Source organism: Ceratotherium simum, chromosome 20 (assembly GCF_057802395.1).
Source record: "Ceratotherium simum simum isolate JZ-2026a chromosome 20, ASM5780239v1, whole genome shotgun sequence".
Taxonomy (NCBI): domain Eukaryota; kingdom Metazoa; phylum Chordata; class Mammalia; order Perissodactyla; family Rhinocerotidae; genus Ceratotherium; species Ceratotherium simum.
The window spans coordinates 13,701,654-13,717,802 of record NC_141919.1 but is presented as its reverse complement, the minus strand read 5'-3'; the positions used below and the strand labels follow the sequence as shown (position 1 = coordinate 13,717,802).

Here is a 16,149-nt window from a genome sequence, read left to right as displayed (position 1 = left end):
AATATTCTGGAAGGACTTAATTTGGATCACGGAGACAGCGAGGGCTTCCAGAAGGAAGGGATACTAAAGATGCATTCTGAAAACGAGAAACAGCTAGAAGACTGGTAGGGATGCACGCTAAAGGCAGGTAGATCAGCATGTGCAGAAGCCTAAAAAGGAAGAGTTTGGCCCATTGAAGGCCCTGTGGCCAGAAGTGAGTGGTCATGGGGAATAATGGCAGAGGGGTGGCAGGGGACAGATAGTAGGTCTCACCAGCCATGCATTTTAGATTTGCACCCAAGGGCAATGAGAAGATGTGAAAAGGTTTTGAGCAGGAAAACAACAATCCAATTTACATTCTTAAAAGGTCACTCCGCAATGTGGAGAATGAACTCAGGGCTAAAGAGTGGTAGATGACATAGTAATCTAGACAAGAGATGGGACAAAGAGGACTGCAAGTAGAGATTTGACCTCTTAGGGTAGATTCTGGTGAGATGTTGGCTCTGGGAGACAGAAGCAGGACCATGATTAAGAACCAGGGCTCTGGAGTCAGAGTGCCTGGGTTCGAACTCTGGCTCTACCCTGGCTGGTGAACCTTGCTTTGAGGCCTCAGTTTGCTCACCTGTAGAATGGAGAAAATAATCCTTACTGCACCTCAAAGCATGGTGAGGAATAAATGAGATCATTCATTTTAAGTGCCTACAATGATGATTGGATATATAAATGTTACTGTTTTATTCTTATCATCTCTATTTCTAGCGTTAGGTGTACTAGAAGAAAGATCAAGAAGACTCTGGATTCTGGTCTGAGCACCTGGGTGGTCGGTGGTACCATTTATTGAGATAAGAAAGACAGGTGGAAATGCATAAATCAGGAAGAGGAGAAGGGAGACCCTTCAATTTTCTTCAATGTTTTCCATTTTGGATATGCCAGGAAAGGAGTTGTTAACTGTGTCTAACGCCACTTTTTAAATTGCTTTTTAGGTGAATATACTAAAATATTTTTAACATTCTTACTTGGCAAATTTTAAAAATAGATAGTCCCATTTTGTTTCCTTTCCCAAATTTTTTAAAACATAAACTCAAAATTACAAAACCTGAAAACTACCATTTTAAATGATAACACCAGGGGCCAGCCCGGTGGCGCAAGCGGTTAAGTGTGCACGCTCGGCTGCGGTGGCCCAGGGTTCGCCGGTTTGGATCCCGGGCACACACCGACACACCACTTGTCAAACCATGCTCTGGCGGTGTCCCATATAAAGTAGAGGAAGATGGGCATGGATGTTAGCCCAGGGCCAGTCTTCCTCAGCTAAAAAAGAGGAGGATTGGCAGATGTTAGCTCAAGGCCGATCTTTCTCACAAAAAAAAATAAATAAATAAAATAAATGATAACACCAATTACAAAGGTTTATATCAACAAATGCAATGTATTTCTACGTGGGGCACAGAATGTCTTGCCACCTCAAATATCCTCAATTACTGCAATGTAAGATGATTATTTCTGCTAGCTGCACAGAAAGAGGTCACTTTCCTATGAAATTTGCTCAGGCCATGGTATGGCTCTCAACATACCAAACTAGATAAGCTTCAGAGGATTTAAGTCCTTGTAATGACTGATTCTCTTTTTAGAGCTTCCAAATTTCTTATTCATAAAATTAAGTGTGAGCTGGGCCTCTAAAATCATGAGGCCTAACTCCTTTATTTTACAGACAGATCTACTACATATTTACAAAAGTTACATAAAGACCATAATGAGTTACGATTTTTTTCAAATTATTTTAGAATAAAGCAATAGAGAAGAACAATTAGCAAATATCTCAACTATAGTTCCAGTTACATATCAAAATCTTATGTACAGTTACTAGGAAAAGTCTTTATGGAAATACAAGGAACATATTTTCCAGCTATCATTTCATTTCTAGGACCCAGGCTCAATTTTCATATTTTGACACCACTAATCCAGGTATAAATACATATTTAAGATGAGTAATTAGCCAAGATATTGGACATATTAAAAAAAATCATTTCTGGAATTTTCTAATTTGACTTTCTTTTTTTTTTTTAAAGATTTTATTTATTTATTTTCTCCCCCCAAAGCCCCAGTAGATAGTTGTATGTCATAGCTGCACATCCTTCTAGTTGCTGTATGTGGGACTCGGCCTCAGGATGGATGGAGAAGTGGTGCCTCGGTGCGCGCCTGGGATCCGAACCCGGGGCCACCAGCATCGGAGCACGTGCACTTAACCACCAAGCCATGAGGCCGGCCCCTAATTTGACTTTCTTAAAGACCCAACCCAGGCCTGTCTTCCTTTCATGAATGTTCCTAGAGCATCCCAAACAACAGAGACCTCCAGCTCTTGTAAGGAATTCTTCAGACCCAGCTCAGACTCTGAAGACCCTTCATTAAGTTGATGAGTGAGAAACTGCTTCAACTTCAAGAAACAGAGCATCCTCTAGGCAGGTCAGTCCCAGAGGCCTCCTGGATATCTGCTGAAAGATAGGGATATCTGCCTTAGAGCCTAGAGTGACAATCGGAGGCTGGCCAGTCCTGAGCTCCAGGCCAGTGCTATAAGACAGAGGTTCTCAAACTTCAGTGTGTATCAGGGTCATCTGGAGGTCTTATTAACATACAGATTGCTGGCCCCACTACCGAATTTCTGATTCAGCAGACTGCGCCTTTGCATCTCTAACAAGTTCCCGGGAGGTACTGATGCTGCTGGTCCTGGGAACACACTTTGAGAACCACTGGTATAAAACACCTGATGACAGAATTGGAAAGACTTCAGAGGTCACCTGATCCAGACCTCCCATTTCACAGGTAAGGACCCTGGGATTCTGAGGGAATGTCTTATTCATGGTCATATATGCAGTACTCAGAGCCTACTCCCACCAAAAAAAGAAACTCAGGTCTCCAGAGCTTTAAGGCATTGCTCACTTCGTGATTCTCACTTAGGGCCACACATCCGGTCCCTGCTCTCTGAGAAAGGGCACCAGCAGAGACTTGATGCTCTTGACCCTCCTATCCACATGTCCTTCTGGGAATGACATGCTAGTCTATCAGTGAACTCGTAATGGTACACAAATGGCCTGAGGGCCGTTGGGAACTACTTCTTGCCTGGATTTTAAACTCACAACATCTGGCTCCAGAGAACATGCTCTTGCCACTCCGCCATGCTGCCTCTACCCCAGCTCCTTGGCAGTTGGACACAATTAGACGATCTGAGGTTTTGAAAACTGAAACAAGGATGCAGGAGATGTCAACAGATGATTTGCAGTGTCCCCGTTGAGGCAGGCGCCCAGCAACTGTCAGGGTGATGAGTCCCTGGCTGTGCACTTGGCAGTCTGGTCTGATCCCAGTGTCAAGAGTCCCTCGGATCCTGCCCTTTGGCTGAGCCTGCTCTCCAATTCCCATCGATTCTATGAGCTTCCTGCTTTCCTCCAATAAATTATTCTTCTACTTAAATGATCTACAACCAAGAACACTGGCCAACATGATAATCCATTAATTTACCCATCAGCAGAGAGCCTATTGCTCATAACGAAAGTTAGGGCTCCCGCAGAGGCTCCTGCGGTGGCTTTCACCTTCAGAGCCCTTGGATTTCCGCTGGTGCACTTAGATTTCTTGGATAGTGTTCGCAGCACTGGCTGCTTGATTCACAGGGAGCCCCACCCCAGGCCATCCGCACTCAGATGATAGCCGTGTCTGTGATGTATGTCCCCTAGCCAGAACTGATGGATCCAGGAGTGCACCCTGATCCATACCAGGCCGTAGGCTCTCACAGGGGCAAGAAAGGCCCAGAGGGCTCTCAAGCTTGGAAGGGAGTGGAGCCAAGTCACGCTAATGGCTGTGCCCTGGAGAAGGGCCCCAGAAATGCCCTGGCACTTGCTTTCCCAGTCTTTATTCTTCAATTCTTTTAATTTCATGAGATGCCCTGGTGCGAATCCTTCCAATCAAGTCCCCTTTCTGCCTGAATTTCAACCTCTGCCTTTAGTAATGTAATAGCTTTGCTACACTGATTCACTGAAAACCCCTCTGTCTCTGCCTTCTCAATCTAGCTCTCCCCCTCTGCAACCCCACACATGAGAGTTCTTACCAGGAAACTTTTCTCTTGTGATTCAGGTATCATGGGAACAGAAAAAATAAAAGGTGATATAGACTAGAAGGCATTTTTAAAAGGAAAAGACTCGGGGCCGGCCCGGTGGTGCAAGCGGTTAAGTGCATACGCTCTGTGCGGCGGCCCGGGGTTCGCTGGTTCAGATCCTGGGCGCGCACCGATGCACCGCTTGTCAAGCGATGCTGTGGCAGGCGTCCCATATAAAGTGGAGGAAGATGGGCATGGATGTTAGCCCAGGGCCAGTCTTCTTCAGCAAAAAAAAAAAGAAGAGGATTGGCAGATGTTAGCTCAGGGCTGATCTTCCACAAAAAAAAAAAAAAAGAAAAGAGAGTTATGACTTTTTTTTATACATTGCTTTTTGTCAAACCCCACTGGCAGATTTTTCCATTTTATATCTGCTCACAGCGTTACAGCCTCAAAACTTTCATCCTCTGATTCCATGCTTTAGAAATGTGGTTCTGCAGGTGCTTAGATACTGGTGATTGATTTGAATTAGCAGACTTGATATTTTTGTTTCAAGTCGCTTAAACATCTTAAAAGAAAAGGTGCAGTTCTCCACTAAAAGTAACTAAGGCCCTGCGGAGAAAGGGCCAATTCCTGGACTGGGATGGGTGTACAAGATGAGCCTGGAGCATCTAGTTATGCCAGAAAGTAAGGAAGTCCTCAAAAAATGATGGAAGCATGTCGCAGTGACACAGGAGCTAGCTTGAAGGGGATCTCATTGCACAAATCGGGTACAAATCTGAACACCAAAATGATTAGGGATAGTAATGAAGTAAAAAACCATTGGTTAAAAAAAAAACCTAGGGATCCATGAGTTTGTATGGATAATAAATAAATAAGTAGGGGCAAAGGGAAGGCTCTTACAGTAGAATGTCCAGTGTCAACTGGGAAATGTGGAGAGATGCCAGAGCTGGAAAATCATCATTTTGTAATCATCATGTTATAGATCGGATCAGGAATCATCAATAGTTACTAATTCTAGGGGGACATTTTGATGAGGATATTTGCATGGTCTTAAAAAGTGTCTTCCCACCAAAGTACTAGACAGTGGAGAAAACCAGCAGCATCTTGACCAGGTGATCGAATTTAACCTCACCAACAGAGAGGCAGATGAATAAGGTGTGCCTCCAGAGGAGACTGCCTGAGAAGGACCCAACATCACCCATCCAGAGTCCCAGCCGAAAACGCATAGTTGGAATCTCGAATAGTAAGAAAGCCCAAATTAGGAATGTTCAGTTTAAAAAGGGAGAGGGGACTATATTCTTCAAAAAGTCAATGTCACAAAATTAATGAGAACCTGTAGAAATGTTCCAGATTAAAGGAAACTTTAAAAATATGAGAACTAAATGCACAACCTGAGCGTACACTGGACTCTGGACTGGAGGTGGGGGAAATGCCACTTAGGACATTAGTGGGTCAACTGACAAAACTGGGACACAGATTATAGATTGGACACAAATATTGCATCAAGTTTAAGTTTATGGAAGCTTCATAGGTGGACTGTGCTCACGTAAAAGATCATCTCTATTTTTAGGAAAAACACACTAAATCCTTTAGGGGTAAAGGCCATGATGCATATAACTTACCCTCAAACATTTCCGAAAAACTGAAGAGAACACACAAATGAGAAAGAAAATGGGGTAAATTTTCAGTAATAGACCCGTGTTTTTCATACTATTCTTATTCTTGCAGATAGTTTCAAATAAAAAGTTTTAAAAAATGATTTAAGGGGAGGAGACCAACTGCAGAAGGGCACAGGGAATTTGGGAGATGATGGAAATGTTTTACATCATGATTGTGCTAATGCTTACACAACTGTTCACATCTGTCAAAACACGTCGAATCATACATTTAAAACTGGTGACTTTTACCGTATGGAAGTTCTATCTCAGTAAAGCTTACTTGAAAAGGTCCAAAGGGTAAAAGTCCGTTATTTGAAAAGGTTCTGTATTGGTTTAAGGGCAGGAAGAAGCGGGAGTACCCGCACTTGCCTCCTAAGAGGGCTCCGGGGACCGCTGTGCCAGGGAGGGATCAGGCTCTCTGGTCAAGTTGGTTTATTCCAGCCAGGATGGACATAAGCCAAAGAGAAAGTCGTACAGGCCCTCTTTCTGAAGCATATTATGGCACAAAAAAGTAAGCATTTTTACATTAACATCTATTTTGTAGTGAACACAATATTCACACAAATGGTTAAGATAAAATTCAACGACATCTTGCCCCCGAAGTGTCCTTCACATTATCCCAGATCCTGAGAACACCCCTTACTGCCCTCCGAAGTTTCTCCAGGTAGGCAGGAGAAGTGTGTGTGTGTCTCGCACGAGCCCCCGCTCGTGGACGGTCATCAGCATCCTGCCCTCCCCGCTGTTCAAGGCCCTACTGAGAGAATCCCTCCTCCAGCGGCTCCCCCTGCAGGCTCTGCCTCTACCACTTTCTGCTGCCTTGAAACTAAGCGGAGGAAGGAATGTGGGCATACTTACCACTTCCTTCCTTTTCCTCTTCACAGAGCCAGAAAATTATGTTACTTTCTACTGAGAAACCCATACTATCTGCGCCATTTTCTCTCATGGACTTCCCGCCCAGGAACGCGATAGTTAGCTCTAAAACGGGATTTTGTTATAAGCAGTGCAATACACTTTTTGGGACTCAGATTTTCAACTCTTTGGTGTAAGTAGGAAGAGAGACTTTAAAACCAGCTTATGGCTCAGAAAACAGTAAGGGAAACTCAAAGCAAAACATTTCTGTCAAAGCATTACCAGGACAATTTAGATAAACTGTGTGCGACCTACAACTCATCAACTAAAACGGAAAAGGATACCTCACTAGTGGCTAAAAATGCTCAAAAATGGAGCAATGATAGCTGCCACTTACCACTGCCAGACAAGGCTAAGAGAAGTTAGTCCACAGCTAAGAAAGGGGAGAGCCAGGGTTTGAATCCAGGCAGTCTGGCCTACATTTTTAACCCCTATATCAGCATAAGTTAAATACCAATTCCCCGATAAACATTCCTTCCAGAGAGTTCCAACATAAGGTCTGCATCCAAAATTAAGCCAAGAGAGTTGCTGGATATACTCAACTTGTTTAACAAGCAACACCTCACTAAGCCTCATTTAATACCAAAATCAGTAAAAGATCACACTTTCTCCCATTTAATTGCTATTGTCCAGACACTTTCTTCCTACACTGAATAGTACCCATCAAGGTTCTTATCAGAACTCCTTTTTGTCCTACTTTTATCTGAGGAACTGATAAGGAATGTCTTTCTACTAAATTCGACCATCTTTATTTCCCCCATCTCCTCCTGCAGAGACAGCATCACACTGACATCCTGCAATTACTAGCCCTAACCAGACAGCAGCTTTTATCTTTCCTGTGGACACCGACTCACACTTTTATGAAGTGCATACAGGATACTGCCCCACTGAATGCACTTCAGAAACATCCTCAAATCGTTTTCGTTGCCAAAGCATGCTTCCTTGTGAAAGAGTTGGTTGTTTTCAAGTCATTCCATGCTCTACACAGGATCCTACACTTTTATTTGCAAAGTGGAGTTTTCACCTGAGGTCTCTGAGCAGTGTGGATCGTCTAATCCACCCATTATGGAGACTCAGGTGGATTTTTTACTCAAACTACGTGACTTCAGACAAAAGAGCATATACCCTTCCCTGATTCCTGTGTCTTGGAGTCATTGTCTCCTCCTTTATCTCGAGAAGAAATGGAAGTGTGCCTGGTTCCCTTCCAGAGTGAAAGAAATCAGAGGTTTTCAAGTCCATTCTTAGGGTTCTGGACAGCTCCACATGGTTTGGAAACTGTATTTCTAGCAGTTTCTGAGTGACAAGCACTGAAACGATGTGCTAGTCACAGCTGGCCACAACGACAATGGGGGTCCTGGGAGATCAGGCAGTCCTGCCTCAAGGGGGTCCTGCCTCCAGGCGGCAGGAAGAGGGTCAGGTCAAGGGCCTAGGGGCGACAAGAAGGTATTCCAGTCTCCAGGATTAAACAGGACTTCCAGAGTAAACAACTTACCTACGGACATTTCTCCCCTAGTGTGAGTGTAAATGCAAGCATTTTACTTCAAACAAACAGGCTTATTACCAATACAGTATGGCTCAGCTTACTCCTTACATTTTTGTACAAAGAGGCAGCATTTGTCAAGTTCCTGGTATATTCCAGACACTGTACTTCATACACTGGCACAAATCAAAACATTGCAAAATGAAATAGGGTTCAGCTTGTCCTTGAAAAGAAAAAGTATGCAGCTAAAGCCAGGCCTACCCCTATCATTTGTGGGGCCTGGGGCAAGAATACAAATGGAGGCCCCCATAATTACTCTAAAGTGCTGATCAAGCTAGCAAACCATCACATAATCCCCCTCCCTCGAGGAACGTACCTTTATAACAACCTGAGAGGCCAGGTACAATTTGGAATTCTCAGACCCCTCAGAGTTATGGGGCAGACATGAAAGAGCAGCCCTGGCCAATAGACAGACCCCTCTCCCTTCCCCACCAGGCTCAGTCATCCCCAGGGAGGCCCCTTGGGCACACCTGTGGACACCAGCACACGTTTCCAAGCTCTTCCACAGCCTCAGCACAGCTGCCCCTGCGGGCACTCCTCAGAAATGGGGTCTGCCCGCCCTACTTGCACAGACCCTGGAAGCAGGCTTGGGGCCTTGGGGCAGGGAATTCCATCAGGGGTAGGGGTGCACGGCAGCATGGACTCCGGGCGGCAGCCCACTCCAACTGCAGACCCCTGGCCCAGTGGGGAGGGGCACAGCCTGGGGAAGGCCAGACCCTGCCCTCTAAACCACTGAACAAGCACAAGGGGTTTCCTTGCCCAGGTCTGAAGGCATATTCACTAAGAGCCTTCTCTATTTTATTCTAACTACATTGATTTTTCTTTCCTTGAAGCTTCTGAAGGGGTGACTCCTTATATTAAAGATGAATAAACTGGTATCAGGGAGGATTGTCTGGAAGGGATAAAAGCAAAAAGCTGAAGTACTTGCAGCTATCCAGAAAGATCTGTCAGCTGATATCCTGGTCTGAAAGAAGGAAAAGGTAAATATCCCTTAAAGAGCAAATGGATTGAACAGGGTCCTAGAAAGTCAGAAGAGGTGGGATCCTTGCCCTGTGGCATAAACTGGGCAAACCTTAACGTTTTCTTTCTGTTTTTCAAAGTGGGTGTCCCACCAGACTTGTGCAGAGAGACTAGAAGAGCCGGATGGAGAACTAGCCCAGGCACCTGGGGCAGCAGAGTCAGAACCCTAGGAAGGAGCACATGCCCAGTCAAGCTGAGCAAGGGAGGTTTGGGCCCCCTGCAAACAGAAAGGCTTCCCCCAAGGGAGCCGTGGGAGGCTGGTTGAGGGGTTCACAGTCCGGAGGGTGGCTAGGGCTTGGGCTTCACCCTCAAGACTGACCCGGTAACTGCTTTGCCTTTTCTCAGTCAGGGCAAGTTCACCAATTCTCCAGGCCTCCATTCTTAATTATCTAAAATGGGGATATTACCTGCCCGCATCACCACGCGGTGATGCCCATAAGAACTTAGCACAGTCTGGCACATGGGAAGCACTCAGGCAACAGTACTTATTTAGAACTGAGAGCACAGGGGCCAGAGCTAGAGATGAACCCAAGATGTGGATCAGGCAGCTCCCCACCACCGACCCCAACATCCAAGACGCTGGTGGGGTGGATGAGGCTTTCGGGAGAAAGGCAAACCAGGGCAGATGGAGAAAAGTAGGCATAGGTCAAATGCTACGTCTCAGCCCTGTCTTGGGGCAGGGAAGGGGGTGCCTTCGAAAGTCGCCCAGCTGGAGTTGCAGAAGACAGGCGCCTAAAGGCCTCAAGTTGCCAGGATCCACGCGCCCCCCGGGGGGAAGGAGGAAGCCGCGCTGCACCCCGCTCGGCTCCCGGCCCGGCGGGGATCCGGGCGAGGGAAGCGGCCGGGTGGGAAACGCCCGGCGCCCAGGGGTCGGGGAGACGCAGCCACTCACCCAGCAGCAGCAGCTTGAGCTCGCGGCGCGCGTCCTTCTTGTCCCGGCGAAGCTGCCGCTCGATCTCGGCGCTGATGCGCTGCGACTCCTTCTCCTCCGCGGACAGACAGCAGCAGCCGGCCATGGTGCGCGCAGCACCGACGGGGCGACACAGCCCGCAGCGCCCCGATCCTCCGCCGGCGGATCCGCGACGGGCACCCGGGTTCGGAGAGCAAACGACGGGGGCCGACTCGAGTTTCTGAATCAGAGGCCTGGACCTCCGGGGCTCAATCCCTCCTCGAGGGTCGGCTCCGAGGCGGGGGCGAATCCCGAGCGTTGAGAACGTTCAAGTGCACCGCGGATGCAGGCTTACCCAGCCCCACACTCACTCCGGGGAGGAGGAAGACGAGCTGGGAGGTTGGGAGCGTCGCCGGCCCCCGGAAGAGGCGCGCGCTCCTTGGCACAGGAGCCGGACACTCAGGGGGCGCAAACTGCGCGTAAAAAGTTGGGGCGTCGGTGCCCAGGGGAGATCAGGATCTCCCGGGCCTGGAGGTGTCCCAGGCAGGAGGCAGGCACGGCGTCGGTTGGAGGCAAAGGACCTGGCTGGCCCCTGCCTGGAAAGTTACAAAAACCTCAGCAGTGACCGCAGCTAAGACTGAGTGGAGAGGTTGCGGCTGGCGCCTGTGGCTGTAAGTGGCAGAGGGAGGCGGAGCGTCTCGAACCTGCAGCTCTGGCGTCTGCCCGAGTTGGCCTTCGGGGCACGCCAAGCCGATGGCGCCTGGGGGCGAAAGGGGCGAGCGGAGCCGTGGGGGCGGGAGCGGAGGGAGGGTCTCGAGTCTCCGGGAGCAGCCCGCACACCTGCCTCCTTGGCTGCGTTGTCCCGTAGCGGGGAGGGCCGCCTGCGGAGGTTGCGGTAACCAGCGCGCTCTGGCCTCCAAACCTTGCTCCCTGCCCAGATCCGGGTGCCAACAGGTGAGTGAGTTTCGCCAACTCCCAGCCTCAACTCCTCCCAGCCGCAAGAGGAGTGGAGCGGAGCCAAGCGTCCGCCGCGGGACACGGCGCGCCAGGGCCGAGGTTGAGCTCCCTACCCGACTTGAAGTTCAGGCTCGCACAGCAGCCTCACCACCACACACACTCCGGTTTCCTAGACGGGCTCCTTCCGCTTCCCGGACACCCCAGCCCAGCTTGGGCTTGGCCAAAGCCCTTGGTCAGCTCGGCAGGTTGCCTGCAAGGTGCGGCTGGGCCTGGACCCGCTGGCGCTGCGCTCAGAGAAGCAGCTGCCACCGGTTCAGTTAAATACGAGAAGTGCCGAGGGTAAATATCCTCCCGGCCCTTTCCTACACCACCGGACGAGGAGGGCCGGGAATGGGGGAAATGGAAAACGGCTGGCTACTTTGCATTTTATGATGAAAAAGACTCCTGCTTTGTAGAGAGAGCTGACACGTTTCCAGCAGCACCTGGCATGTTCCCTGCCCCGGCCCTGAAGCCTGACAGCCGCCTTGTGAAGGTGTGTCGGCACAGGCACGTTGGCCGGGCTCCTGGAACGTCGGGATCACGTTTGAGCTGCATTAATAAAAAATTAAAAAGCCCCTCTTTGCACTCAAATGGCACAATAGAATGCATATCACAACATCCGATTTTGTCTTCCATGTAGATTTTGAGACAGAGCACAAAGAGATCCATGGGAAAGCAGAAAAGAGAAGGTGGAGGGAGGGGATCCCGTGGTCCACAGCAGTGAATGATTTTCTTCCTTCTCTTCAGGTCAGCATATGCTATGTAAACACTCTATAGCATTAGACAATTAGCTAATGCTTCCTCTATTAAGAGCAAGCAGAAGTGCCTTTCATATGAGTAGCTATATTGAATCAATCCAAACTGAGGAGCATAGTGAGTGGAGAGAGTGTTATGTGTCGTTACATAAAGAACTTGGCGTTATGATGCTATCTGGCTGCAAGGTTTTATTTTACAGTTTAGGAGATGAAGATGAATTAGGCATTACAAATAAATGGGCATACATTCTTAAATGCGTAACTCTATTTTCGTTTCCTTCCAGACATAAGTTGACAGTAACAGTGACCCCTGCAGGAAAACTACTGGACATTTCTCATTTGATCCTTGGCCATTTAGTCACACATTTCTCAGCTCTTGCAGATTGATTTACAATTTGAGAATAAGACCTCTTAGCTTCTCAAACTAATAGTTGCATCATAATTATTAGTATTTTTAAATGATTAAAATTAGGGCAAATTTGAACTCCAAGTTAACTAGAATAACTGACTTCTTAGGTCGAGTGTTGCTAAGATTTCAAAAAAAAGATGTGAGGGGCCCGCCCGGTGGCTTAGCGGTTAAGTGCGCGCGCTCTGCTGCTGGCGCCCGGGTTGGGATCCCGGGCACACACAGACGCACCGCTTATCTGGCCGTGCTGAGGCGCTGTCCCACATACAGCAACTAGCAGGATGTGCAACTATGAAATACAACTATCTACTGGGGCTTTGGGGAGAAAAAGGGAAAAAAAGGAGGAGGATTGGCAAGAGATGTTAGCTCAGGGCAGGTCTTCCTCAGCAAAAAGGGGAGGATTGGCATGGATGATCTCAGGGCTGATCTTCCTCACACACACGCACAAAAAAGATGTGAAACATATTGCTTATGGCAAAACTGCAAAACTTTCCTGGGTTGGTCATCTTGGCAGTGTATACTAGAAGCCTTAAACGTGTCCATTCCCTTTGACCAAACTAGTAATTCTCCCCTTAAGAAATAATCAGAGAAGCCATGCTTTATGTGCAAAGGTTTCATTTCTAACAATGACAACAATAACTCAAAACAACCTAAATGCCCAACAAGGGGGAATAGGTCATAAATTATGGTATATCCATGCAACGAGATATTAGATAGTCATTGAATAAGTGAGTAATGAATATGTAATAACAATTAATATTTGGGGGAAAACTTCAAAATATATTGAGTGAAAAAGGCAAGATGCAAAAATATAAACAGTATGATACAAATTTTATTATGGGAACACACACTTGCATTTTTAAGGGTCTAAGGGGACACGCACCAACCAGGTAAGTTGCTGTGAGTCATAGCTTTTTGGTTGATTTTAATTCTCTGATATACAATTATTTGGGGGCATCTCAAAGTTATCTAGGCTCCACTTTCCTCAGCTGTAAAATGAGAGAGATGAAGCAGAATAAGCTCTAACGACTCTCCCAACTCTCACATTCAGTTATTTCTTTGATGATTTTCACCCTTATAAGATAGTATAAAAATAATCATAAACCTGGGGCCGGCCCGGTGGCGCAAGCGGTTAGGTGCGCGCGCTCCGCTGCGGCGGCCCGGGGTTCGCTGGTTCGGATCCCGGGCGCGCACCGACGCGCTGCTTGGCAAGCCATGCTGTGGCGGCGTCCCATATAAAGTGGAGGAAGATGGGCACAGATGTTAGCCCAGGGCCGTCTTCCTCAGCAAAAAAAGAGGAGGATTGGTGGATGTTAGCACAGGGCTGATCTCCTCACAAAAAAAAAAAAAAAAAATCGTAAACCTAAAGTTGTTATTGACCAGTGGAGGCTAATAGGAAATATAAAACTAGGATATCACAAGTCAATTATTTTTATATTTCTGTTTTTTTATTCACATCTCTATTTTCCTTATTTTTAGGATCTGGGAGCAGGATGAGAATAATTTTAAGTCAGTAATTCATTTGCAACATCTTTCCAGGAATGGGTAGTTTTTAAAAGAGGTCTTAATAAAAGAGAATGTTTGTTTTCTTTGGTTATTCCCAAAGTGCTACAATTCCATTTCATTCCACTTGAAGATCAGAGCACAGCCTGGACATGAGTTTTTAGATACCTGCCAAAGGCTGGCCTACAAAGGTGAACTAATAGTCTGGGTTCCTCTGAATGTCCGTTGAGTCCATGCCAAGCCCTTTACCAGGCAGTGGGGATTCAGGTGATAAGACATTCCAGATGTTAGGTAGGCTACAGTCTAGTAGAAAGAAGTAAGACTGAGACCCTGCAATCTGAACCCACCCCTCCCTGCTTCCTCCCAGAGAGCAGACAGTGAGAGCAGGGAGTCACTTGGGCGGCTCTCCACAGCCTACACATGCGCGTAGCAGGCCCTTCACCTAACTTCTCCCTTAGCTGGGCCTCAACTCCCGTCACTCTCCTGGAACTCCAGACAAATGCAACTGCATGTTCTCCCCACCTCTATGTCTTGGCACATGCTGTTCCCGCCCCGCGAATGCCACCTCTCACCCCAGGCAAAGTTGGGCACTTTCTTTCTTTCGCAAACACATCTCTTCTGAGAAACCATCTCCACCCCATGTCAGTTAGAGCCATCTCTCTCTGCTGCCTGAGCATCTTCTATGTTCCTCTCTTCAACGTCTCGCTCTATTAGACCTGTTTGTTTCTTCTCCTAATCCATTAGTTACTCACAGGTGGAGAGTTTTTTCTTGTTCATCCTGGTATTTCTAAATTAATAAAATGTAGTTGACTGAATAAAATTGAAATCAAGAAGAATTAGCCTGAGATAAGAGAAAGAAACTAGGGGAGAGAAAAGAAGGTTCTTGTGGTGGAAGACAGTGAAAAACCAACAAGCAAGGCCACAACAAATCAATGTCTGATTTAGGAAGGACTTGTGCCCCCAACGTGCCCCCTGAGAGGGAATCACTGCCCTGTTTCTGATTCAGAACTCCAAGGAATGTGCAACGGCTGGAAAGACGCTATTTCTCTTTGACAACTGTAGCATCTTAGAATTTTAACAAGTAACAGAGAGTAAAAATATGCCCCTGAAGAAGTTCACAAAGCTAAAACAGCACTAATACTAATGCACCTATGCTGCTCTGTGGCAGTGTTTTTCAAACTGTGGGTGTGACCCATTCCTGGGTGGTAACCAACATATTTTTTAAAGAAAAAGGATAGAATAGAAATAGAAAATAGACAAGCATGCTGCATGTATTACTGTCTCATGAAACTTGTGTGTCCGTTGTGTACATGAGTATCAACTCTTAAGCAGACCAATCATCAATGGGGGTTTGCTTGTCCATGTCCCAAATGGGTTGTTCTAAATGATTCCCAATTTTCTAATTCATCTTTCTGAGACAAACGTGTTCACAATTTTTCATTCAATTCTTTAAGCCCAATGTGTTCTCTAAAATATTTTGCGTCCTTCTCCCCCCTCACCACTCCCCTACTGCCCACCCAATCATCTCTGGTTTTGGATGAGCGTGGCAAGTTAGAGATGTCTGTCTATTGTCTATTGTGAACTTTGGATGAGTTGATGGAGTAGTGATGGATATTTAGGTGAATGGGTAATAAATGTCGCTGGTGGCTGGATGTACTCAACATCTGTTTTTCTAAGGCAGTCAACATGTCAACATGCCACTCCAAAATATTCTCTGCCTGAAGGCCAGAACTGTTTATTGTGTAACTTCCACTGAAAAGGCTAGAATTACAGACAATGAAACTTGCCTTCATACACACATGACTGTGAGTGGGCAAGAATTGCTATTGTTTGTTTTTAAATCTGACTTTTCATGGGAGTTAGATATCTCAAGAATTTAAGGAGTAAAAATCTTTAAGATGAGAAGTTTGGAGATTTTTATTTTGCTTGCTTTCTTTTTCTTTTTGCTTAAGTACTCCTCCTCCACTTACATCGCTCTCCTCCTGAATGAACTAATGTTAACAACCTAGTGTGTTTTCTTCTCTATTTTTTTATGTTCTTATAATTATATATAAGCATAAAAACACTCATAGATATATAAACATACACAGAGGGAGTTTGTCATCATTAGTTTAAAAATGAGACCGTTTACATGAACTCTATATTTTGCTTTTTCATCCAACAATAACTGTGGCAATCTAAGTAAACTGGTTACCTCTGATTCAGTCTTTTATACATCCATACATAATATTCCATGATGTGAAAGGACTGTATTTTATTCAGCTTTTCCCCTTTGAAATGCATTCATTTTTATTTCCAATTTTTGGCCACTAAAAACAAAGCTGTGGTAACATCTCTGTATATAAATCCTCATGCACTGTTGCTTTATTTCTATGGGATAGATTCCCAGGAAAAAGAGTGCTGAATTGAAGGA

The 16,149-nt window shown here is 46.3% G+C and overlaps 1 protein-coding gene across 1 annotated transcript in view; it reads right to left on the bottom strand.

Annotated features, from left to right (window-relative positions):
• The window catches only part of GNA14 (G protein subunit alpha 14), a 172,265-nt gene extending 160,992 nt beyond the window's left edge, over nucleotides 1–11,273 (bottom strand). Inside the window, exon 1 of the mRNA XM_004439625.3 lies at nucleotides 10,080–11,273. Within this exon, the coding sequence (XP_004439682.1) occupies nucleotides 10,080–10,203 (124 nt within the window). The 5' untranslated portion in view covers nucleotides 10,204–11,273. The remainder of the gene's footprint in view (nucleotides 1–10,079) is intronic.
• Between the last annotated feature and the right edge of the window lie 4,876 nt (nucleotides 11,274–16,149).